General features: G+C 39.8%; 1 protein-coding gene across 2 annotated transcripts in view; it reads left to right on the top strand.

The window, feature by feature from the left end:
- The window catches only part of lrig2 (leucine-rich repeats and immunoglobulin-like domains 2), a 50,549-nt gene that overhangs the window by 21,090 nt on the left and 1,959 nt on the right, over nt 1–27,500 (top strand). Inside the window, exons 11-18 of one of the 2 annotated variants that reach the window (XM_062037474.1) lie at nt 5,005–5,168; nt 5,300–5,611; nt 10,140–10,421; nt 10,527–10,967; nt 13,419–13,571; nt 17,202–17,333; nt 24,885–25,154; nt 25,486–27,500. The exon at nt 25,486–27,500 is cut by the window's right edge and continues 282 nt beyond it. In XM_062037474.1, the coding sequence (XP_061893458.1) occupies nt 5,005–5,168; nt 5,300–5,611; nt 10,140–10,421; nt 10,527–10,967; nt 13,419–13,571; nt 17,202–17,333; nt 24,885–25,154; nt 25,486–25,529 (1,798 nt within the window). In that variant the 3' untranslated portion in view covers nt 25,530–27,500. The remainder of the gene's footprint in view (nt 1–5,004; nt 5,169–5,299; nt 5,612–10,139; nt 10,422–10,526; nt 10,968–13,418; nt 13,572–17,201; nt 17,334–24,884; nt 25,155–25,485) is intronic. The other variant, XM_062037473.1, reaches the window with a different exon arrangement.

Raw genomic sequence — 27,500 nt, 5'->3', positions numbered from 1 at the left:
TAAATCAACTCAAGTTATGGAAAAAAATGCCAACATGGCACTGCCACATTTATTATTGAAGTCACAAAGTGCATTATTTTTTTTAACATGCCTCAAAACAGCAGCTTGGAACTTGGGACATGCTCTCCCTGAGAGAGCATGAGGAGGTTGAGGTGGGCGGAGTTGAAGTATGTGTGTGTGGAGGGGTAGGGGGTACCAGGGGGTGTATATTGTAGCGTCCCGGAAGAGTTAGTGCTGCAAGGGTTTCTGGGTATTGTTCTGTTGTGTTTATGTTGTGTTACGGTGCAGATGTTCTCCCAAAATGTGTTTGTCGTTCTTGTTTGGTGTGGGTTCACAGTGTGGCACATATTTGTAACAGTGTTAAAGTTGTTTATACGGCCACCCTCAGTGGGACCTGTATGGCTGTTGACCAAGTATGCATTGCATTCACTTGTGTGTGTGTGAAAAGCTGTAGATATTATGTGACTGGGCCGGCACGCAAAGGCAGTGCCTTTAAGGTTTATTGGCACTCTGTACTTCTCCCTACGTCCGTGTACCACTCCGTACAGCGGCGTTTTAAAAAGTCATACATTTTACTTTTTGAAACCAATAATATTCGGTATTACATTTTAAAGCATTTATCGGCGGATAATATCGGCAGTCCGATATTATCAGACATCTCTAGTTTTCATAGGGCTGGGTGCTATGACTAAAAACTATATCGCGTTTTATATCGATCATTGATACTTTTTATGACCTATCGAAAAGAAAGAAACAGTTCAAAAATATATTAAATGTATACATTTTTATTTTAGAATGTAAGCTTCCTCTGATTATAATCCCCTCGTCTATGAAGGCAGAAAGGAACAATTGTCAACACGACCATGTAAAACACATACCGTATTTTTCCGACCATAGGGCACACCGTATTAAAAGGCGCACTGCCGATGAACGGGTCTATTCAGGTCTTTTTTTCATACAAAAGGTGCACTAAAGAGATCATATTATGAATGTTTTCTAAATGTAAAAGACTTCCTTGTGGTCTACATAACATGTAATGGTGGTTCTTTGGTCAAAATGTTGCATAGATGATGTTTTACACATCATCTTCAAGTAGCTTTCTGACAGTCTCTTCAGGATGTTTTGTGGGCGGTCTTATTTACGTGGCTCACCTTCCACAGCGTCTTCTCCCCGTCATCTTTGTTGTAGCGTGCAAGGACGGGAGTGGAAGAAGTGTCAAAAGACGGAGCTAACTGTTTTAATGACTTTCAGACTTTACTTCAATCAATAACGGAGCAGCATCTCCTCATCCGTGGCTCACTAGTGCAACAACGAGGTGCAACAACAAAATGTGTCCCGTGAAAAACCGTCCGACCGGAACTCTCTTAATAACTAAAGTTCCATGGGTGAATTATGTAAGCCCTCTACAGTTTTTAGTGCTTTGATAGCTAGTTTACTGACAGATATAAGTAAGAACTTTACACTACTTTATATTAGAAATGGCAACAGCGGAAGATGAATGTCACTTAAGAAGGTAGAGAAAAAGAAGAAGCTTATCGACTCCACATTCACCCGTTGGTGGTGGTAAGCTTATTTTATTTATACTTTACTGCAATTTAGATCCTACATGTGTCCGTTCGTCCGAATAGGGAAGGGACAAGGGTTTATAAGAAAAGACGAGCACAGCAAAGGACTAAAAAATCCTCTCGAGGTGACTTTTCTCACTTGATCCACAATATCTTTGCTCTCTGTAGTTGACTACGACTACAATAGCGGATGCGCGCACATTTTCAGGACTAATGCAGATCCCAAATACACATCAGCAGGTACCAGAGTAAGAAAAGTTGGTTTTGCATATTATTGGAAACAAAACCCCATATAATATGTCTGCTAATAGGTGACATTTTGCGGTCCTCATACACACACCATAATAATACTCGTATGTTTAATGCGCCGACACTCCATCAAGCGGTGGGGCTTCATACCTTACCAAAGTCGTACTAAAAATATTTTGACAGATTTTTGTGCGCCGTGTGTAATGTTCTATATTCTCAATGGAACATTTAAAGTTTTGATGTTTACTGCCATCATATTGCAGTCTACACATATCTCTTATGTATGACTGCCATCTACTGGCCACACTTATCATTACACCATGTACCAAATAAAATTGCTTGCAGGTCAGGCAGCACAACCAGAATTATGCCGTACATTAGGCGCACCAGGTTATAAGGCGCACTGTCGATTTTTGAGAAAATGAAAGGATTTTAAGTGCGCCTTATAGTCTGAAAAATATGATAATCCAAACAAAATTGTAAAATCACATTGAACACCTAATAATAACCGTTTAACAATAGGGGTAAAAAATAAGGGATATGTAAGAAATACTCAATAACGTGTAAACAAATAGTTTAGAGTTTGAAAATGTAAACATAGGGAAACCTGAGAACATTTTTTTGCAGCTTTATTGCCAGGACGTGATCTGTTATTCATATGGAAAATAATTCATGTTATGCAATAATTATTATTTAAATATTATTGGGCCAAATTAGTTTAAAGTATCACATTTGTTATGGTTTATTTATAATAATAATAGTATTGGATTAGATTTATTAAGCGCTTTTCTCGACACTTCACAGAGAAGTGAGAATCCATCAATCATTCACCCGTTGGTGGTGGTTAGCTTATTTTATTTATACTTTACTGCACTTTAGATCCTACATGTTTCCGTACGTCCGAATAGGGAAGGGACAAGGGTTTATAAGAAAAGACGAACACAGCGAAGGACTAATAAATCCTGTCGAGGTGAATTTTCTCGCTTGATCCACAATATCTTTGCTCTCTGCAGCACTCATTCGTACCTTCTCTTCTCACTCCATGCAGAGAATCAACAGCGAGATGGCGCAACCAAACTTGATAGTTGACACTTTTGGCTGTTTAGCGCAGGGATGTCAAACTGGTTTTCATTGAGGGCCACATGGCAGTTATGACTGCCATCAGAGGGCCGCTTGTAACAGTGAATAATGTATGATTTTGCCTCTGGATTTCATTATTAATTATATAAATTGTTTTAAGTAGACTGTTGATTTTGCAGTAAAATCTTTACATTTATAAAATGTTACTGTAAAATATAGTGTTTTTTTAATATATATTTTTTTACAACATTTTACGATAAATATAAAAACGGTACACTGTTTTGTTTTTGTTTTTTTAAGGAAAAAGCTGGCAACTTAATTGCCAGAATTTTACTATTAAATATGCATTGGTTTTCACCACAATATATTGTGAATGGAAAAACAGTACAAGTTCATTTTTTGATTTTGGCAACTTAGCTGCCAGTTTTTCTACCGTAAAAACAAATGTATCGTTTTTCCATTTACAGTAATACACCGTGAAAACAAAATTTTACAGTAAAAATATGGCCGCTCAGTTAACAGAATTTAAATGCAAAAAAAATGGTAGGTTTTTTTTCAATTATTAAAGAACACCATCAAATTTATTGTAATTTTTATTAATTTGATGGGAAGTTTGCTGTAAAATCATAAGTCAAGCAGATATTTAAGTATTTATTTTTATTTAGACAAAGAATCTTTGGAAAGTATGATAATATGTAATATTTGTTGCAATATTGGATACTATTAAAATTTAAAATACATGCGATTTCAAGCAGTACATATATTTTTCCTGTCAAAATGAAAAAAATCTTTTACATTTATTGAGAAAATATTAATTACTTTTTTGACATATATCAATTCCAGGTATTTGCGGGCCAGATCTGGCCCCCGGGCCTTGAGTTTGACACCTTAAAGTACCAATGATTGTCACACACACTAGGTGTGGCAAAATTATTCTCTGCATTTGACCCATCACCCTTGATCACCCCCTGGGAGGTGAGGGGAGCAGTGGGCAGCAGCGGTTGCTGCGCCCGGGAATCATTTTTGGTGATTCAACCCCCAATTCCAACCCTTGATGCTGAGTGTCAAGCAGGGAGGTAATGGCTCCCATTTTTTTATAGTCTTTGGTATGACTCGGCCGGGGTTTGAACTCATAACCTACCAATCTCAGGGCGGACACTCTAACCCAGACCTTGGCAAATTAAGGCCCGGGGGCCACATGCGGCCCGTTGAGCTTTTCAACCTAGCCCGCTGGACATTCCAAAATAATTTTTTTACGTCTTTAAGATTTATGATGTGCAGTGATGTTTTCAAATGACCGTAAGTCTTCAACTATACAAAGTATTTCAATGGTTGGAATCTGCGCTTTTGTATGATATACTAGTTACTGTGGTAATCTAAGTCACAGCAGCTCAGTCACACCAAGCAGTGTGGGTGGGGAGCGTTTCCACAGAGTGTTTCCAGAGCGGCCAGCCTGAAATGTGGGTGTCAGGGACAGACACGGAAGGAGATTTTTACAACAAAGTTCTAAAGCTTAGTGATATATCAGATATATCAGATTGTAGGTGGGGGTTTTTTTTACCCTTCGCGTTCATATTTCGCTGTGTTTGTTGCAAATATGTCAATCGAGAGGGGGTGTGACGTTCATATGTTGTCAATATTCAGTGTTTTATCATTCATAGTTGATATTTTAAATCCCACATTCTTTATTTCCATGTCCATTCTGGGTGTCTCATTCAGTAAAAAATTAAACATTTTTAGCATTCAATCAGACATTATTGTGAGGTTTTGTATTAGTGTTCCTAAAAATCAGATATACCGGCCCCCAGACACATTTTTTTCTCTAAATTTGGCCCCCCGAGTCAAAATAATTGCCCAGGCCTGCTCTAACCACTAGGCACTAAATAGGGGTAAACCTGTGGTTTAGCGTATCATTCCTGTTGCGCACTGATCTCTTCCAGTTTTGTTAGATTACAGACCGCAAGTGCAACCAACCATGCTTCATTCTTTCCGGCATTTTTTATTTATATTGACTACGTGTCTAACGGGATATATACTGTATTGATATCGTTTTATCGGCCCAGTTCTACGTTTTCAACTCTCTCACACTTCCGTCCTCTTGACCTCTCAGCATCCTCAACACAAGCAGCCTCCTGTGCGACTGCCACATGCAGTGGCTGGGACCCTGGCTCAGCAACAGCCACTTCCAGCCACCTGTGTCTGCCGTCTGTGCCCATCCTGCCAGTCTGCTCGGACGCAATGTCCTTTCCATCAGCCCGGTGGACTTTGTTTGTGGTCAGTGTTCCCACCCTTTTCATTCTCCTACCACTACTACTACCATATTTCTACATACATGGATTGAGGTGCACGGACTAAATTTGTCAGTCATTCTGCCCTTTCCATGTTGGACATCCAACGATCAACAGACGACTTCCCCAAGCCCAGGATCAGCACGCATCCTGAGACGTCTGTGGTGCTCCGTGGCAACAACGTGACTCTTAGCTGCGTGGCGTCCAGCAGCAGCGACTCCCCGATGAGCACGGCGTGGCGGAAAGACGGGGAGGTACTATACGACGCTGAGGTGCAAAACTACGCCCGGTTCCAGGAGGGCGAGCTGGTCTACACCACCGTGCTCCACCTCCTCAGCATCAACTTCACCGAGGAGGGACGCTACCAGTGCGTAGTGTCCAACCACTTTGGCGCCAACTACTCCAACAAGGCAACGCTCACTGTCAACGGTAAGAAGCGTGTTTGCAAAGAAATGTACATTGTGAGCTATTTGTCATATACACACACAGTACAGGCCAAAAGTTTGGACACACCTTCTCATTTAATGCGTTTTCTTTACTTTCATGACTATTTACATTGTAGATTGTCACTGAAGGCATCAAAACTATGAATGAACACATGGAGTTATCCATCTATCCATCCATTTTCTACCGCTTATTCCCTTCGTGGTCTATGTACTTCACAAAAAAAAGTGAAATAACTAAAAACATGTTTTATATTTTAGTTTTTTCAAAATAGCCACCCTGCTCTGATTACTGCTTTGCACATTCTCTGCATTCTCTCGATAAGCTTCAAGAGGTTCAAAATGGTTGGAAAACCATTTCAGGTGACTACCTATTGAAGCTCATCGAGAGAATGCCAAGAGTGTGCAAAGCAGTAATCAGAGCACAGGGTGGATATTTTGAAGAAACTAGAATAGTGCCGGCAAAAAAATATCTATTTCTGAGCAGTACTCAGTTGCAACTAGGGCTGGGCGATATGGCCTTTTTTTAATATCGCGATATTTTAAGGCCATATCGCGATACACGATATATATCTCGATATTTTGCCTTAGCCTTGAATGAACACTTGATGCATATAATCACAGCAGTATGATGATTCTATGTGTCTACGTTAAATCATTCTTCTTCATACTGCATTAATATATGCTACTTTAAAACTTTCATGCAGAGAAGGAAATCACAACTAAAAAAAATCACTATTTTTTTCATACGGTGTTGATCTGGAAATGTTTGCCTCTGCAAACATGATGGTGTGGGCGTGTGGCACCGAACAGAGATGTTGACATGCGTAGTAAGCACTCTTCATTCTCTAGCTAGTGTGTGTGTGACAGTCATTGGTACTTTAACTTTAACAGGTGACTTTTCAAATTATGCGACATATTAGCAGTAATGCTACTTTTTATAGCAACGCTTTTTCCCCACACTTGACAAATTACGGTTGTCTATTCCCACTTGAAGCCAAACCACCGCCAGACGATTGACCTCCTGCTGTTTTTGGGGGGAATTAATTATTCCTTCATTTGTTACCAGATTCGCACCTTCTCTCTCTCGTATTACCACTCGCACGGCTATGCTAGCATCACAGCTAACGTTACGCATGCTGCTACCTCTTTGCTGCGCGAGGGCGTATACGTATGTGACGTATGACGTGACAGTATGTGACGTGTGTAAGAAGGTGCGCTTGCTGTCTGTGAGAAGGAGACACAGGGAAGCGCGAGGAGAGCCTGTAGTGTAATGCCAGCAGCTAAAAGCAACTGCGTGAGAACGTATACTCGAATATCACCATATAGTCATTATCTATATCGCACAGAGACAAACCCGCGATATATCGCGTAAACCGATATATCGCCCAGCCCCTAGTTGCAACACACTTTTCTACCTCTTATTGCAGTAATTATGATCTCAAACACAGTAGAAGTCTGGAGCTAAAAACTTAGAAGTTTCTTCGGCACAAAAATGATGACTGTCAGGTTCAAACACTGATGACATCTATTAAACAGACAAGAAGCAAGGAATCATGCAGAGACAGAGTTCAATTTGGCTCAATGAGGAGAGACGTTTGGGGCTGCACACTCAGTTACAATCTCCCACCACGCTCTAAGGTCCAGACCCATGTGCTCCTCTATTTATTTGGGAGGTCCCTGGTTACATCACTCAGGCTGCTTCTGAAGGAAGGGGGGTAATTTCAGCAGCCCCAGTTGGACACAATATTTGATTATTCAGAAATGCAAATGTGCTGACACTCATGATATCGCCTTTTCTCTGCTTTGTCTGCGTCACGGTACTCAATGTTCTGGACACAAACACTGATACGAGACGCCACGCAACCTTGGATTGCAAGTCGTCCATTTGCACAGATAGAAAAGTACAACTTCAGCACTATTGATAATAACTATAGCAACGGCCTTTAAGCATAAGAGTTGTGTGATAACTTACACACAATTATTCTAACAATGACTAAAGTGGTGAAGCTGTGTTTTCATTTGCACTTAAATGTTATTGACAGTTTAGTTAAAAAACAGATTCAAGGTTCATTTAGTTTATTTTACCACCATTCGTCAGTTATGATCCCCTTCTTATGTAGTATATTTGGTTATACTTTTTTCCCCTAATCAGCCTGACCCAAGCCTAAAGTTTATGTGTTAAATAAATAATAATCTTTGCGCTTAACACATGCTTTAAGGGTTTCCTCCAACTTGCCTTTATACATGTGGGGGTGGGGGTAGGGGTGTGGTCAATGTGACGACATCATATAATTTCTGATGATGCATATTTTTTCAAGCCATTTTCTACTGCTTGTCCCTTTTGAATGCTTAAAATAGTCCCAAAAATAATTGTGTTATTCGTAATAAGTATTAACATATGTTTTCTTATATAATATCGTTTTGCTTTATTTTTATAATTGTTATTGTATAATGTAACACCAATTGCAGCTGCTGGTCTTTCATGTAGGGTAAGCTATGTTTCAGCTACTCTTTAAACAAGTAATAACAGATAAAAGGTATAAACATGCTAGATCTTACAAGGAAAACTTCTGTAAGTTGGGCCCCAAGGTTAATATAAATATGACTGGCGATAGACACATTCAAGCTCTGTCCCGCAAATTTGACAGCGACAAGCCAACGAACGCGCCCTGTCGCATTCTTGCCGGCGGCTAACGTCCCTCCACAGTGCAAAGCCCCTTCTAATACAGCGATCCTCGCCTCCATGGTGGCAAAAAAACTACATTTCTATGAGTCTCATTATGAGGAATAGCTAATCATGCTACACTACACACCATAGGAGGATATGTTAACCGATACATATATCGACAGTAACGATATCAAGTAGAGTATTAGTATAGGTCGATAGTACAGTGGTTGGATTGATATGTTTAGTCATCTTTGTTGTTCGCAAGCCGATGCAGAAAAATATCTCAAGCTGAATTTAAAAGTCGATCGATAAATTACAGCTACTGATTATGTGTCCGCTTTATAGTCTGATTAGTCAACTAATCGTTAAGGTAATCGATGATAAGTCGACTGTTATAATAGTCTTTAGTTGCAGCCCTTTTTACATTTTAACAGAAGCATAGATAGAACCATGTTACAATAGGAAGTAACCAGACCAGTGGCGGGCTGTGCCTTTCCCACCTAGGCCTTCTGTAATGTCCTACTTAGTCCGACTTTAATAAATACCCTTCAAAATACCATAATTTATGTCACCACATGACCACGGCTGGAGAAATACTATACAGAAACACACTTTTGCACCACTGCATATTGAACCACCTCAACAGTGTACAAAACAGGCTATATTTTGGCACATTTAAAAATCAATGAACCCGCCTCAGCATTTAAAACATTACCTTACGTGGTACTGTCGAAATTAAAATAATTGCAAAGAACATACTAAACATCGATCCGTTGTGGTGAAGAAGGAGCTGAGCCGGAAGGCAAAGCTCTCAATTTACCGGTCGATCTACGTTCCCATCCTCATCTATGGTCATGAGCTTTGGGTTATGACCGAAAGGACAAGATCACGACGTACAAGCGGCCAAAATTAATTTCCTCCCCAGGGTGGCGGGGCTCTCCCTTAGAAATAGGGTGAGAAGTTCTGTCATCCGGGAGGAGCTCAGAGTAAAGCCACTGCTCCTCCACATGGAGAGGAGCCAGATGAGGTGGTTCGGGCATCTGCTCAGGATGCCACCCGAACGCCTCCCTAGGGAGGTGTTTAGGGCACGTCCGACCAGCAGGAGGCCACGGGGAAGACCCAGGACACGTTGGGAAGACTATGTCTCCCGGCTGGCCTGGGAACGCCTCGGTATCCCCCGTGAAGAGCTGGACGAAGTGGCTGGGGAGAGGGAAGTCTGGGCTTCTCTGCTTAGGCTGCTGCCCCCGCGACCCGACCTCAGATAAGCGGATGGATGGATGGATATTAAATATTTGAACTTTTTCTTTGGGAGTTAAAAAAGTGAGAACCGATTATTTCTCCGTTGGCCGGGTATGGCTGCGGTGCCCCTTCCTGCTTTTCGCAAATTACAACTTGTGATTGGATTCTCACTTGGGAGTGACAAGTGAAAACTGTCTATTCGGCAGAATTTATACAGCGCTGGCAACAAGCGAGCTTAATTCTGATTGGATAAAAGGTCTAACGTAAAAACAAGCAACACTGGAACCTAATAAGACATGAATAGAAAATGATGAATACTTTATGGAAAGTAGATTCAAATTAACTTTTTTTTACTCTATGATCATGATTTATGTTAGGCCAGCAGAGAAGACCTTGCTGGCCCTAACGGCACACCACTGAACCCGACATTAACTAGTACAAAAATAATTTGGACAAAATGATGCAATATGTCACCGCAGCCAAATAAGGAGCCTTTGCAACCTGTTTTAAAATGGTTCTACCGCAGGAGGCTGCAATATAGATTTGATTCCCATCACTAGGTAGGTGGTGTTGTTCAGACCTAAATTTTCCTATCTTTCCGCAGAGCTGCCATCCTTCCTCAAGACTCCCATGGATCTGACGACCCGCACCGGCAACAATGCCAGGCTGGAGTGTGCCGCGGAAGGCCACCCCTTCCCGCAGATCGCCTGGCAGAAGGACGGCGGCACCGACTTCCCTGCCGCCCGGGAGCGCAGGATGCTTGTGATGCCCTACGACGACACCTTCTTCATCACCAGCGTGAAGACGGAAGACATGGGCGTGTACAGCTGCACCGCACAGAACGCGGCGGGCAGCGTGTCGGCCAACGCCACGCTCACTGTCCTGGGTGAGTTCCGGTTTATGTCAACGCTGCATGTTTTTGCTCTCTCTCCCAAAAACAAGCAGTCCAATTCCAACACTCGCCACTTGGTGACATATTTCTCTTTTACAGAAACACCTTCATTTATTCGGCCCCTTGAAGACAGAACAGTGGCCAGAGGGGAAACCGCCGTGCTCCAGTGCATCGCCGGCGGCAGCCCCGCACCGCGCCTAAACTGGACCAAAGACGACGCACCCCTTGTACTCACCGAGCGCCACTTCTTTGCCGCAGCAAACCAACTCCTCATCATCGTCGACGCCGGCCCCACCGACGCCGGCAAGTACACCTGCGTCGTGTCCAACACGGTGGGAACAGAGCGCGGCCACGTCTACCTGGGTGTCACGCCGTCACCCAACTGCGACACTGGCGTGGTGTACGACCAGGACGGCTGGACCACGGTGGGCATCGTGGTGATAGTGGTGGTGTGCTGTGTGGTCGGGACTTCGCTGGTCTGGGTCATCGTCATCTATCATATGCGCAGGAACAACGAAGACTACAGCATCACAAACACAGGTCAGCAAATGTTGCGCCATAATATTAGCCCATTTTCCATATAGAGTGCACTGGTATATAAGCCGCACCCACTAAATTTTAGACGAAAAAAGTATTTTTCCATATACCGTAATTTCCGGACTATAAGCCGCACCTGACTATAAGCCGCACCAGCTAAATTTAGGGGGAAATACAGATTGCTCCATATATAAGCCGCACCCGACTATAAGCCGCAGGGTTTTGATGTGTAATTACCGTAGTATATCGGGGTTCCTGCTACCACGGAGGGGATTGTCGGGACAGAGATGACTGTTTGGGAACGCAAAGCGTCCCATTTATTAACAATAAATCTTTCAATCATTCAATCAAACTTTCACATCTTTGACATGGCGAACAGCATTCGTGCAGAGTACAAATAATACAACGGTGCAAAGTAATACAAAGTGCTCGCCTGTACGTTATCAAAATAACCAGCCTACCGGTATATGAAAAGTCAGTCTTTAATCATTGTGTCATCGTCTTCTAAAACCACCGAAATCCTCTTCGTCGGTGCCGGAGAAGAACAGGCCGTATATAAGCCGCACCCTTGTATAAGCCGCAGGCACCAGAACGAGGGGAAAAAGTAGCGGCTTATAGTCCGGAAATTACGGTATTAGCCGCTCCGCACTATAAGTCGAAGATATTTGTTGTGATGTTGTGAAATGAGTTATTTACACAGAAATATTTTGTAATTACTTAATTGTGTCCAAACAGTGTATGTAAAACGGCTGATCAAACAAAACAGAAGTCATCGTCATGAACCCACTAGCTGCAGAAGCTAGCTCTCCAATCAGCTAGACAGACTCAATGACTACACGGTGACGTCTTGAGGATTTTACGAAACTGACACAATACAAACAGAATGCCCTTGTAAGTTAATAATAGTAACACAGGCACTCGTAAACGTGTTAGCATGTTGGCTTAATGTAATGCTAGCATTACGATAACACGTACAAATATGCATAAAAACACCACTCCTACAGACGTCACACGTGGGACGGTTTAGTAAGTAAGAATTGTTTTAGTTATATTGTAGAACTTGCAAACGTTGCTTGGGGTGATGAGTGAAGAATCCAAACGAGTAGAAATGCTATGGACGAGTAGAAGCGTACAACCATACTTGTACTTCCAGTTCAAGGCTTCAAACAGCAAAGAACACTGTAGCCATTCAAACTCGTCCAAAAGAGGTCGCCGTAGCACAAACATTAGCACACCATTTCGATGTACCGTATTTTTCGGAATATAAGTCGCAGTTTTTTTCATAGTTTTGCCGGGGGTGCGACTTATACTCAGGAGCAACTTATGTGTGAAATTATTAACACATTACCGTAAAATATCAAATAATATTATTTAGCTCATTCTTGTAAGAGACTAGACGTATAAGATTTCATGGGATTTAGCGATTAGGAGTGACAGATTGTTTGGTAAACGTATAGCATGTTCTATATGTTATAGTTATTTGAATGACTCTTACCATAATATGTTACGTTAACATACCAGGCACGTTCTCAGTTGGTTATTTATGCCTCATATAATGTACACTTATTCAGCCTGTTGTTCACTATTCTTTATTTATTTTAAATTGCCTTTCAAATGTCTATTCTTGGTGTTGGGTTTTATCAAATACATTTCCCCCAAAAATGCGACTTATACTCCAGTGCGTATGTTTTTTACCTTCTTTAATTTGCATTTTCGGCCGGTGCGACTTGTACTCCGTGCGACTTATACTCCGAAAAATAAAGTATTTGTATGTGTTTTATAAAAAAGATTTGCTTTATGGCCGTAAGCGAAGAAAAATCCCTTAATTAGCCGCATCGTTTTATAAGCCGCAGGGTTCAAAGAGTAGGAAAAAAGTAGCGGCTTCGAGTCTGGAACTTATGGGATCGTCACCTTGTGGATTATTTTACATTCAAAACCCAAATTTCAAATGTAATTAATATTCTTGTTCATCTTATAATTTTGACTATCTTTTTAACTCTGTTTATCTAGCTTTTATTTACCACATACCAATTTAATTCACCTTATTTAGTTTTTTACTACATATTGTTGTAATATTTATGCATTTTTATATTATATTTTATATTATTTAATCCTCTTAATATATTTAGATGTTTAAAGTGATTTTCAGCCTGTCCTGGGGGCTCCGATGTGCCGCGGCTGCTGTGGCCCTGGCTCATGGGTCCCTCGCTGTTTGCCTTAGATCAGGGTTGCTACGGTTGTGGCCCCTTATCATGCAGCCCCTGGTGCACTTTGCTCCCTAAGATAGTGTTGTATGACCTGGTTCTTCGGTGCTCAGCCACATATGTTTTTAGTGTGTGGTAGAAAGGAATAGGTACTGTTTTTTAAAGGTAAAGCACTTTGTGCTACATTTCATATGTATGAAAAGTGCTATGCAAATATTGTTTGATTGATTGAAATATCATGTTTTCCTAGATGAGATGAATTTACCAGCAGACATCCCCAGCTACCTCTCCTCTCAGGGGACTTTGTCAGAACCTCCAGAGGGCTACAGCAGCTCTGAGGCAGGCAGCCACCAGCAGCTCATGCCTCCTCTCTCCAATGGATACGTGCACAAGGGCACTGAGGGTGAGCCAGCTGACCTGACAGCACACATGTTTGCTGTTCCTTTTGTTTAGTTTTTTATGACCGATACCGATTATTAGTAGTCATTGGAGCTGATATTCATTTGCAGTAAAATGTAGCTAAACAAACAACAGTTGAATAAGGCTTGAGTTTGGGCGAGTGGATAGGAGCAGATATGAGCACTGTTTTTTTACTTCTACTTCTCTAATTATTGTTTTTTATTGTTTTAATACCAAGTACCGTATTTTTCCGGACCATAGGGCGCACCGCATTCAAAGGCGCACTGCCAAAGAGCGGGTCTATTTAGGTCTTTTTTCATACAAAAGGGGCACCGGATTATAAGGCGCAGTAAAGGAGTCATATTATGATTTTTTTCTTGTGGTCTACATCAGTGGTCCCCAACCCTTTTTGCACCACAGACCGGTTTAATGTAGGCATTATTTTCAGGGCCCGGATTTCCACTTGTGCCAGATAAATACAGCAAAAATAAGTGCATGAAAAATGCAACTCACTATAACGCTGAATTAGTGGGAGCCCTGGGCTTGTTTCTATGCAATGAGATGGAGATGGAAATCAGCCTTTGGCTACAATCTGTCACATTCATATTTTATATGTTCATTAATGTGCATTGTATCGCGTTACAAAGCTATAACAAATATAACAAATGGCAACGTACTATGAGGAGTGTTATTGTACATCTATAAAAAAGCTTATTGGTGTGTCTAGTGGGAAAGGCAAAAGTTAAGTCGGAGAAAATGCAGTCGTTGTCAAGGCAATACATGAAAAGAAATGTGTGAGATTTGAATATCAGTCGACTCTCCAGCAATTAAAACGTTTTTTACAATTATTTTAAATTATTAGAAATTATTTAATGTTTCTCTGCGGCCCGGTAGCAAATGCGTCACGGACCGGTACCGGTCCCCGGACCGGTGGTTGGGGATCACTGGTCTACATAACATTTAATGATGGTTCTATGGTCAAAATGTTGCATAGATGATGTTTTACACATCATCTTCAAGTCACTTTGTGACAGTCTCTTCCGGATGCACCGTTTTGCGGGCGGTCTTATTTACGTGCCTCCACTTCGACAGCGTCTTCTCCCTGTCATCTTTGTTGTAGCGGTGTAGCGTGCAAGGACGGGAGTGGAAGAAGAGTCAAAAGATGGAGCTAACTGTTTTAATGACATTCAGACTTTACTTCAATTATTAACGGAGCAGCATCTCCTCATCCGTGGCTCACTAGTGCAACAATAATGCCGGAAATGTGTCCCGTGAAAAACCGTCCGACCGGAACTCTCTAATAACTAAAGTTCCTTGGGTGAATAATGTAAAGTCACTAAACCGGTAGTTTTTAGCGCTTCCATAGCGAGTTTACTGACAGATATAAGTTTTAACTTTACACTACTTTATATTAGAAATGGCAACAGCGGAGGATGAATGTTCCATACCAAGAACATAGAGAAGAAGAAGAAGAAGTTTATCGACTACGGCATCGTCACGGACTACAGTGGCGGACGTGCGCAAATTTTCAGGACTTATGCAGATCTCAAATACACATCAGCAGGTACCAGAAGATAAGAAAAGGTGGTTTTGCATAATATTGCGAAACAAAACTCCAGATAATGTCTGCTAATGGGTGCCATTTTGCGGTACTTATTCACACACCATAGTAATACTTGTATCTCTGACTATGGTAGCCGTAATGGGCCGACAATCCATCAAGCGGTGCGGCTTCACAGTCGTACTAAAACATTTTGACAGATTTTTGAGCGCCGCGTGTAATGTTCTTTATTTTTAAGAGAACATTTAAAGTTTTGGTGTTGTCTCGGGCGTCATATTGTAGTCTACATGTATCTCTTATGTGTGACTACCATCTACTGGTCACACTTATCACACTGTCGATTTTTTTAAAAATGAAAGGATTTTAAGTGCGCCTTATAGTCCAAAAAATACAGCATGTTTTGTAAACACGCTGCTACTTTACCATGAATTGATTAACGTGGACCCCGACTTAAACAAGTTTAAAAACTTATTCGGGTGTTACCATTTAGCGGTCAATTGTACAGAATATGTACTGTACTGTGCAATCTACTAATAAAAGTCTCAATCAATCCTCACTTTTCATACGCCCCACTATAAGTTGCTTTTAATTTTTGATTCACATTTTCTGCAAACGTTTGCCTTGGTTTTTGTATACTGTCATCATTATCATTCAACCAAACATTCAGTCAGTCTGCCGGCATATTATTCCAATATATCAAGCAGCCAAACTTGGGACGTAGCGATAAACGGTATCAATCATGAAGGCGGTAAAATCCCGACTGTTAAAATTATTGTTTTAAAGTGAAATTATTGAAAAGTTGATAGCTGCACTGTAATAAACTCATGGACTGACTGGCAAAAAGCTTGCTGGCTTAAAAGCTAACATGAAAACAAAAGGCATTAACATATTTCCCCATTAAAAAAACAACATACCCCAATCTGAAATGATATAAACACATTACTGTCGGAGCAACTAAGATATTCGATTGAACCTTCAAGCTGTGCTCTCTAAGAGGAATACAAGACGGTGGTGTTTTTTCGGTGCGTTCGAGGACCGCTGAACAGAGTACGACGACACAACGCCCTCCAGAAATGATTAATAATAGTAATACTACTTATGTAATAGTTTTAAAATAAATATGTTTGATTTTTAATGTATTTTTATTTGAAATAAATCTTAAAGTGCTACATTACAAACTAATATTAAAAGCAATAAACGCTTAGCCTTTAAAACAGATAAAATAGTAAAACACTATCAGTGAAGCATAAGACACAAAAACATGCAAAATTTTGTTTTTTTTACAGTGTTTATGTAAGTTATTTCAGAAAATAACTTGGTTAACAGATTTCAGTGTGTGTTTAAGTACTTTTTGAGCACATTCAACAATAACGATAACCCTGATATGAAATCTCCTAGGCCAAACAAAGAATTACGTGCAATGGTCTTGTTGTGTTACTAATTGTACTTTGTTTTTAATGTGTATTTATTGCAAAATATCGCTGTTATCCTGCTCACCCAGAAGTAATTCTGCCCCATAACGTCACTACTGGTTGACTTTGTATGTCTATGCTAACTAACACAGTTACATCACCAGTTTCTGTGTTTTTTTTAATTGAATACAGCTTTAAAATAAGCCACCATGGAGTTAAAAAAGGTTGTGAACGCCAGCACTTTAATAAAGAAGGCGAGAAACACTTAAATTAGGTGTGGTCTGTGTAGTTCTCCCCTCCTGCCCTCCCTCTCTGCTCATTGCCGTTTTCCCTTTCATTAAAATTTGTTTTATGCCAGCAGAATCATATTTTTTCTTCATTATGTGTTAATATTTAAAGATTAATGGGATTGAAATACATTTTTGTTGGAGGAAATTCTGAAGTTTTTGTGCGATTTTCAGTCTTTTTGTCTGACCTTTTGGAGTACAATACAAAGGAAAACCGAGACACCGTTTTAAGGTCGCAGCCAATATGAGCAAGAAAGACTGCAGTGAAATGTGGATGAATAATGTCATTATGATAACTACATAATCAATATGTAACGGTATGTGTACATGACCATGCTTGGGTGTTGCTAGACTGACTGTCCCATGTGTCCCAGGTGTGTGCTACGGAGACACAGGCAGCGAAGCAGAAACGGAAAGTAACGGACGTCTTCACTACCGGGTGGGATCACTGTTCACTGGCCACAGCAGCTTCCACCCCTCAGATGGACCCGCTGCAGCTGCCTCAGGTTTGTTTGGGACCTTGTTGCATTCCAAAGAATGCGTCTTTACCTTTCCTTTTGATTTGATTTAGATTACAGCTTGGTTTTGAATAAATGGTCCTTCTGCACAATGTCAAATATAGTCCAAAACTGCATCAGTGGACAATGGGTAAGTCTTAAAGGGGAACTGCACCTTTTTGTTTTTTACCTATCATTTACAATCCTTATGAGAGGCAAGAACACATACAGTACAGGCCAAAAGTTTAGACACACCTTCTCATTCAAAGGGTTTTCTTTATTTTCATGACTATTGTAGATTGTCACTGAAGGCATCAACACTATGAATGAACACATGTGGAGTTATGTACTTAACAAAAAAGGTGAAATAACGGAAAACATGTTTTATATTATATACACCTTTTGCTCTGATTACTGTTTTGCACACTCTTGGCTAAGGGTGTAACGGTACACACAAATCTCGGTTCGGAACGTACCTCGGTTTAGAGGTCACGGTTCGGTTCATTTTCGGTACAGTAAGAAAACAACAAAATATAAATTTTCTGGTGATTTATTTACCAAATTTGTAAACAATGGCTTTATCTTATTAACATTGGGAACACTATAATAATTCTGCCCAAAAATAGAAATAGCTCTGTGTGTGATGGATGTGAGCCACCACTAGGCTGATCAGTGCAACAGCAGGCAGTCATGAATGCTATGGATAATAATAACATACATATACACACTGGGTCCATTGCCAGAGTTCATGTGGTCAACATACACTACCGTTCAAAAGTTTGGGGTCACATTGAAATGTCCTTATTTTTGAAGGAAAAGCACTGTACTTTTCAATGAAGATAACTTTAAACTAGTCTTAACTTTAAAGAAATACACTCTATACATTGCTAATGTGGTAAATGACTATTCTAGCTGCAAATGTCTGGTTTTTGGTGCAATATCTACATAGGTGTATAGAGGCCCATTTCCAGCAACTATCACTCCAGTGTTCTAATGGTACAATGTGTTTGCTCATTGGCTCAGAAGTCTAATTGATGATTAGAAAACCCTTGTGCAATCATGTTCACACATCTGAAAACAGTTTAGCTCGTTACAGAAGCTACAAAACTGACCTTCCTTTGAGCAGATTAAACGCTCAAAATGGCCAGAAAAAGAGAACTTTCATCTGAAACTCGACAGTCTATTCTTGTTCTTGGAAATGAAGGCTATTCCACAAAATTGTTTGGGTGACCCCAAACTTTTGAACGGTAGTGTACATCAAATAAAAACTAAATAAGATAAGGCTCAGAATTGGTTTCTTAACAAAACCTTTCTACATATAAAGTGCAACATCAAACTGCTTCAAGTTGTTGCTCAGATTAAATAAAATGACAAAACTTTTCTTCTACATATAAAAAGTCCAACAATAAACAGTTTCAAGTCAACTCAGCCTCATATTAACCTTTCTTCCCCCCCGCCAGCCTTTAACCCTCGTGACTTTCACTCAATCTTCATGTTTTTTGCCAGAAAAATCAGTTTATCCACATTGTCTGCAGAAAGAGCAGACCTGCTTGCAGTTACAATGTCTCCAGCTGTGGAAAATACCCTTTCACTGGGCACGGAGGTAGCAGGTATGGCGAGGTAGTGCCTGGCTAACTTGGCATTAAGAGGATATATGGGCTCATTGTTCTTCAACCAAAATCTAGTTTTTAATGCAATATGGTCTTAAATCTGCTGCTATAAAAACACCAACGGCATTTGTTATTGCTTTAGCCCTGTCTGACTCGCCGAGGAGAGGCTGCTTGAATGCGGTGTTTGCACGACACCCGTCTTTCTCTTCGTTGAAGCGATGTTCACTTGGGGGTGGTGCCGCTTCAAATGGGCTAGCATGTTTGACGTGTTGCCAGAAGCATCCCCTACTGCTGCTGAACAATGTCGGCAAACCGCTTTCTCTTTGTCCACCTCTCGTCCTCCATTGTTGTATCGCACTGCGAAGCCGAAGTGTTCCCAAACAAGAGATCTTAACGAGGCAGGAGGGTCTTCCAGCTCTGGATTTTGCATGTTGTCGTAGCCCGGTCGTTGCTAGCATGCCGTGTGTTGTGCCTCGGTGTGCATTGTTAACACAACGTGCGCTACGCTACTTATGGCCGTCCGTGCGGTGCGCTACTTAATATGTCCGTGTGGAAACTCGTTCGGTGCACCTCTGTTCCCAACCGAACCCCCCGTACTGAAACGGTTCAATACAAATACACGTACCGTTACACCCTTACTCTTGGCATTCTCTCGATGAGCTTCAAGCACACCTGTGAAAGTGAAAACCATTTTAGGTGACTACGTCTTGAAGCTCATTGAGAGAATAGCAAGAGTGTACATTTGTGGCATTTTGTGATGTTTAAACTGTGTTTTTACATACTTTGCAGATCGTAAATAAGATTGGATATGAATGAAATAATTAAACATATAAAGTCAATGTGTTTTCCACTCTACTGCCACCACATTGCATCCTAACTTGTAAATAAAAGTCAGCTAACAATGAAGCTAATTGGAGCCATAACCCCTTGCACACACGAAACGCACTAAAAAAAACATCCAAAAAGCGTAACAGTACTCCATTTACATCTCGTGACCTGAATATTAAGCAAACATTGTTGTTATAAGCTCTAACATGAAGGAACTACTTTTATGTCTCTCACCTGGACATAAACTGAGAAGTCGGTAAACTTTCAAGTCCAACTTAGACCCGGAGATGACGAGAAAGACACAAAGACGCTTGTCTGCACCCTTTTTTGTACCCTTTGCAAGGTTTATGATTTATTCTTAATCTAAACGGGAATATATAAACATCCCATCAGTCTTTATCCCAGTGAGAGCAGACATTGTACAGTAAGTGATTGTTTAATGATGTTTGTGGGCTCTCACAAAGTCTGCATGAGTAGTAGTCAGTGTTGAAGGAGAAAGCAAACGTGATCAATGTTCCCTCTAATAACTCCTTGAGCAGTCAGTGGATCACATGTGAGCGACGTCCACACTGTGGCCACACCAGCAGCACACCTGTCCCAAACTTGACTAAATAACAAGTAAAATATCTTCCTATTATAATCAAATGACAGCAGTCATTTCCTTTAGATTATTTTCTAATATAAGTGTTTTGGCCCACTTACAATGACAATAACAAAAAATATTGTTTTTCATGAGCCTTGCACTAGTAGTGTATGTCTGGGTGGAGGTCCTGCTTTGGAAATAATGTTTTAAACCTTTTTCAGAGATCACATTTAGTTCCCATTAAAACATTCACATGTTGCACAATGAGATGTAAGCATGAGATCATGTGTACATTCCTGTAACTGTGTTTGTAAAATGTATCTTTTTATTAGTATTTCTTTGATATAATAACATCATTTAATGATTAATATTTATAAATTAAGATTCTTAATAAGTGACAGTAGAATAAGCACACATTTGATTGGTAAATCATAGTGTAACGACCGGGTGCTGTTGATATGACAGATGACAAAGTTGGTTTTGGTTTGGTTTGTATGGCAGAAAATGACCAATTTTGCTAGATAGAACATTTGTTACCAATGTTTTGGTCATGTGTTTATGTCCGACAATAAAGTTTTGCTCAATAAAGTGATCCATGGAATTCATGTCCTCCTTAAAGCGTCTCAACAGACGTTGCAATAATTGAACAGTGATGACAAAAAACTGTTTTCTCTGTCGTGGCCGTGTGTCGTCACTTACATTGACAATTGTTATGCGCTTAATTGTGTGAATGCTCCAAAAACATTTACACATGGTTTTCTACACCAAAATGTATCTATTTATTCAACTCCTTCTTCTTCTTCTCCAGATTTTGGCGCGCTCTACCTTCCACATTTTCACCCGATTCAAACAGTTCCAACTTGAAACTGTTCAGGCTTTCCCTTGACAAATAAAAAAATTCCCAGATTTCCCAGAATTCCAGGTTTTCCAGGACATTTTTCCCCATTCAAAATGAATTGGCCATTTTTCAACCTATTAAAACCATTGTCATGTTCAAAAACTGATGACATCTATTAAACAGACAAGAAGCAAGGAATTAAACAGAGACAGAATTCAATTTAGCTCATTGAGGAGAAACGTCTGGGCTGTACTCTTTGCACAGTCTTCCACCACGCTCTGACGAAAGATTGTACGCCTCCTCTTTTATTTGGACTTTCCCTGATTACATGGCAACAGCTGTTTCTAAAGGAAGGGAGGTCGTAAACAGCCGTCGCCTTTGGTTACAAAACAGTTCAAAGAAAGGGTGCTTGGAGGGGGGTCAGGTCCTGCTTCCTCTCCGCTTTGTAAATCTCGGGTCAAGACAAAATCACCTGTGGATTACAATACATCAAAGAAACCGACACCTTCATGTCGCTTCCCATGCTACACAGTGGAGTTTTACAAGCCTTTTGATTGGTAAGATCAAAGACAGCTTTTGTCTGCTCGCCGGGAACTCATTGAATCACAAAGTTTTTTGATAACTTAGATACAATTATTCTGACAACCATTCCACCTTCAACATATTCCACCATCCTGGAAATTTAAACTATTATTTTTCCAAGTCCCAAAAAATTCCAGGAATTCCCACAATTCCCGTTTTTTCAAACCCTATTTTGACCCTTTTTTCTGGCGACTACTCTTTCCACATTTTTCAACCCACTTCAACCGTTCCACCGTCAAAACATTCCTCTTAATCAGGACAAAAATGAAGTAGTTTTTTTTAACTGGAAAAATTCCCGGTTTTCTCGAAATTTCAGGAATTCCTTAATACCATTTCTCAATTAAAAATGTTACTACTTCAACATTTCTCGACTGATTTGAAAATCTCCAACACCAACCATTTCAACTCATTCACAAAATTAAAAATATTTAGCATTTTCCATAAAAAATTCTGCTTTTCCTGAAATTCACGAATTTCCATGAACTTCCAATTGAAATCAATGGGACATTTTTCAAAGTTCCACAACTTTTTTTTTTTATCCAATTCAAACCGTTCCAACTTCAAAATATTCAGCCTGTTCAGGAATTGTGTGCTCTTCTTCAACAATTAGTCTTTTTGAAGTACAACTTCAGCATTGGAGCAGTCACACACAATTCCTTCAGAAATTGCTTAATTTAGTTTTTTTTATTTGATTTTGTGCGTGGCATAGATTTGCCGTGTGCAGAGGACGCGTGAGCAGTGCACACCTTAGCGGGAACGTTGGTTGGGATGCGTCTGTAAAATTAATAAGCAGCCACATGCTTAAAAAGATCAAACTATGTAAATATTACATGTTATTATGAATGTTACTACATTACTTACAGCATGTGTATAAAACCAATTTATAAGACTGGAGATAAACATCAATTTACAAATTATAGACCTGTTTCTTTACTTCCACAATTTTCTAAAATCATTGAAAAACTGTTTAATAACAGATTAGAGGGTTTCATAAATAAAAATAGAATACTCGAAGAGAACCAATATGGATACAGAGCTAATGTCTCAACTTCAATGGCTTTAATTGAAATTACAGAAGAAATTACCAATGCAATAGACAGTAAAAAACGTGCAGCAGCAGTTTTTATGGATCTAACTAAAGCATTTGACACAATTAATCACAATATTTTAATCAAAAAACTAGAACGATATGGCATCAGAGGGTTAGTCTTAAACTGGATAAGAAGTTATCTAACGAACAGGAAACAATACGTGAAGCTAGGCGAACACATGTCTACAACGCTAAATATATCCTGTGGTGTACCTCAGGGATCAATATTAGGACCTAAATTATTCAATCTCTATATAAATGACATTTGTAAAGTTACAAAAGATTTAAAGTTAGTATTATTTGCGGATGATACAACAGCGTTTTGTTCAGGAGAGAACACACAGGAGATAATACAAATAACAGAAGAAATTAACAAATTAAAAAGATGGTTTGACAAAAACTGACTATCGTTGAATCTTAGTAAAACTAAAATAATGCTATTTGGTAATAGTAGAAGAGAAAGTCAAACACAAATACAAATAGACGGAATAGAAATTGAAAGAGTAAATGAAACCAAATTTCTAGGTATAATGATTGATGACAAATTGAACTGGAAATCTCACGTAAAAAATATACAACATAAAGTAGCAAGAAACACGTCAATAATGAATAAAGCAAAACATGTTCTAGACAAAAAATTACTTCATAGTCTATACTGCTCACTAGTGTTACCATATCTGAGCTACTGTGTAGAAATATGGGGAAATAATTACAAAAGTACACTTCATTCATTAACGGTGTTACAAAAAAGATCAGTTAGAATAATACATAATGTTGGATATAGAGAACATACAAACCCTTTATTTATTGAATCAAAGATACTGAAATTCCACGACATAGTGAATTTGCAAACAGCTAAAATTATGCACAAAGCAAACTATAACCTGCTACCCAAGAATATACAACAATTCTTCTCAACAAAAGAGAAATATAATCTTAGAGAAAAATGTAATTTAAAACATTTGTACGCACGTACAACACTTAAGACCTTCAGTATATCAGTATGTGGAATTAAATTATGGAATGGATTAAGCAAAGCAATCAAACAATGTACTAATATGATCCACTTCAAGAAACTCTTCAAACTCAAAGTGTTTACAAAGTACAAAGAAGAAGAACCATGACAAACATTTTCAATTTATTTCATCCATTCATTCATTCATTCTTAAAGTAATCTTACTTATCTCATCATATGAAATATGACTTTCTTCACCAATTATTATTATTAAATTCTTACTATTATTTATTTATTTATTTTTATTGTGATTACATATGGAGTTTATTGTGAAAAAATTGAGAACAGGAAGTGAATAAAAAAAGTTTCAGCAACTGTTATGTAAAGAAAAGGGGTAGGATTAAATAAGCTCTGCTTCTTCCTACTCCTTTTCGAACATGTTGAAAAGAGAAACTGGAAATTGTGATGTATCATGTTGTATGCCTGCATGTTCGAAATAAACTCAAACTCAAACTCAAACCTTGATGGGGGTGTGTGGAAGTCGCTTCCTATCAGTCCCCTGTTAGACACGGCACAGGAGCCAAGCTTGCAGTTTTTAACAATGTTTTAATGTCCACAGAGTTTCTCAACAGATTTCTCTCCAGCAGGACGTGACTTTTTAGCCACCTCCGTATCCTCTCTCCCCTCCTGCTCCCGGCCACTTACTGTTAAAGACAACAGATGATTAGATTAACACGTACCACCTGTGAAATCTAATCACCTGCCAGCTGTGTCTCACCGTCAGCACATGCCCCGCCCCTATCCGATGGTGCTCGTCCTCAGCACCATAGACCGAGGCGGTGACCTTTGCTCCTGCAGGCGCGCTGGCCACACCTCCCTCCACAGGGTGTTTGCATGTTTTTAGAGCGCTTTATAGGCCTAATATAGTGACTCACTGGCTCTATTGTTAGCTGACTTTTGCCAGTGTTTATTTACGAGTTAGAACGCATACAAGATGGAAAACATACGTCTCACATAAGGCTTGTCAATGGTTGACCAAATTCCAATAAAAGATGTCCTGTCTTGCGTCAACAGGCGCTCCTGATCCGTTGGTCATCTGCTCCAACTGCTACGACAACGCCAACATCTACCCTCGCACGCGGGAGTACTGCCCCTACGCCTACCTGGGCGAGGACGACCCGCTGGACAAAGACCTGCCGGGCGCAAGGGAGAGCTTCGGTGAGCACGCCGGGCCAGAGGACGCCACTCTGGAGAGTCTCATCAGCAAACAGGACTCTTTCAGCTTCCTGACGTCGCATGACACGAGGCGGAGCAGCCACACTTTGATGGAAGACTGTGCTACTGGTAAGACTTCAACTCTCAACTGACATGCATTGGAGAGGTATAAGTATTTTTACATACTGTATTTTCCAGATCATATGGCACACCAGATTATAAGGCGCTTTGCCGATGAGAGCGTCTATTCAGGTCTATTTTCATACAAAAGGCGCATTGGATTAAAAAGCGCATTAAAGGGGTCATATTATGATTTTTTTTTCTAAATGTAAAAGACTTCCTTGTGGTCTACATAACATGTAATGGTGGTTCTTTGGTCAAAATGTTGCAAAGATGATGTTTACTGATCATTTTCAAGTCACTTTCTGACATCGTCTTCTCCCCGTCATCTTTGTTGTAGCGTGCAAGGACGGGAGTGGAAGAAGTCTCAAAAGATGGAGCTAACTGTTTTAATGACTTTCAGACTTCACTTCAATCAATAACAGAGCAGCAGCTCCTTATCCGTGGCTCACTAGTGCAACAACAAGGCCGGAAATGTGTCCCGTGAAAAACCATCCGACTTGAACTCTCTAATAACTAAAGTTCCATGGGTGAATAATGTAAACTCACTACACCGGTAGTTTTTAGCGCTTCCATGGCGAGTCTACTGACAGATATAAGTTAGAACTGTACGCTACTTTATATTAGAAATGTCAACAGCAGAGGATGAATGTTCCATAACAAGAAGATAGAGGAAAAATAGGGAGCTTATTGACTACAATGGCAAACAAGCGCAAATTTTCAGGACTTATGCAGATCCCATATGCACATCAGCAGGTACCAGAAGGTAAGAAGATTTGGTTTTGCATAATAACGCGAAACAAAATATATGTCAGCTAATAGGTGCCATTTTGGGGTCCTTATACACACACCATAATAATACCATATGTTGAAGCACTGTACGTCTGACTATGGTAGCCGTAATGCTCCGACAATCCATCAAGCGGTGCGACTTCATAGCTTACCAAAGTCATACTAAAACATTTTGACAGATCTTTGAGCGGCGTGTGTAATGTTCTATATTCTCAATGAAACATCGTTTTGTTGTTGCTAATGGGTACTTTATAGCGTCATTTATTGCACAGGCGTCAACCTGCAGTCCACACGTATCTCTTATGTGTGACTGCCATCTACTGGTCACACTTATCTAGGGATGATGTGTGATAAGAAATTATCGAGTTCGAGCCTATTATCGAATCCTCTTATCGAACCGATTCCTTATCGATTCTCTTATCGAGTCCTGATAGGTTGTTGTATATGGAAAAAAACCACACAATATTTGGTTCAACAAAAGCTCACTTTTATTATATAAGAAAAAAATTGTATCTAATAAATAAATAAATATTGACTGTTACCCCCCTAAAAAAATAAAATAAAATAAATAAATATTGACTGTTGTTACCCAAAGTATATTAAGTGGGATTTTTCAGAAAAACAAATATATGCAGTAACACAAAAACAACCTGTCTCTATGATCACTATAGGTGTATAAATAATAATATAGTTTTAAATAAAATCAGTCCCTTGGGTACAAACTGAAAATAATACAGCTCTCCAAAAAGTGCACTTCTGCTGCTATTTGACATAACTGTTTGTTATGATGCTTTGACATTTTTGCACTTTATTTCTTTATTGAAAGAAAATTCTATGAAGAGTTGTTTGCAAATGTGGTTACAATGCTAAAAAATGAAAAGTTAAAGCTAAAAAAAGAAATACACTTTATTGAGTTAACATTATTTCTTTATAGGGGGAAAGATGTTATGAGCTAGGGAATATAACAACTACACTACCCAGCATGCAACGGGAGCGACGAGCATGCGCGGTAGCCCCAAAAAGTGTTGTTACATGTCGTCACCCGGCAGCTAAGAATGAGGTTATGAGCACGCTGTGAAAGTAAACGTCAAGAACTCAGCCAACACGCCTCGTCTGCATTATTTATAATTAGACAGACAACACATCTACATTGTGATTTTGTTTTGTTTACAAGGAAAGAAAAACAAAAGTTAAAAAAGGGAGATGTGTTGTATATATATGTATGTGCTGCGGTTGCTTTAAGAACGTTGCGACAGCTGCCGTAAAGGAGGTGCGTTGCTAGCCTGGTTGCTATGTTTCCGGTTGGTCGTAAAAGTGTTCGTCATGTGTTTGTACCCTGCTCAAATCTCTCAGTAAAGTTATTCATTGGATTATACCTTTTGTTTTGAACTTTATTACACCTTGGAACGCTTTTTCCATTCCATTTTTTTCCTGCTTTCGCTATCTGCGCCTAATGACTGAGCTACATGACGTCATTTCTTGTGATTTCACACGGAGCATTTCTGGTCGGAACGAGATTCGTTCCCAGGGATTCGAATAAAGAACCAACTCTTTTTCTTGACT

The sequence above is a fragment of the Entelurus aequoreus genome, linkage group LG26, assembly GCF_033978785.1.
Source record: "Entelurus aequoreus isolate RoL-2023_Sb linkage group LG26, RoL_Eaeq_v1.1, whole genome shotgun sequence".
Taxonomy (NCBI): Eukaryota; Metazoa; Chordata; class Actinopteri; order Syngnathiformes; family Syngnathidae; genus Entelurus; species Entelurus aequoreus.
The sequence above is the reverse complement of the archived record's forward strand: the minus strand, read 5'-3'. Positions and strand labels throughout refer to the sequence as shown.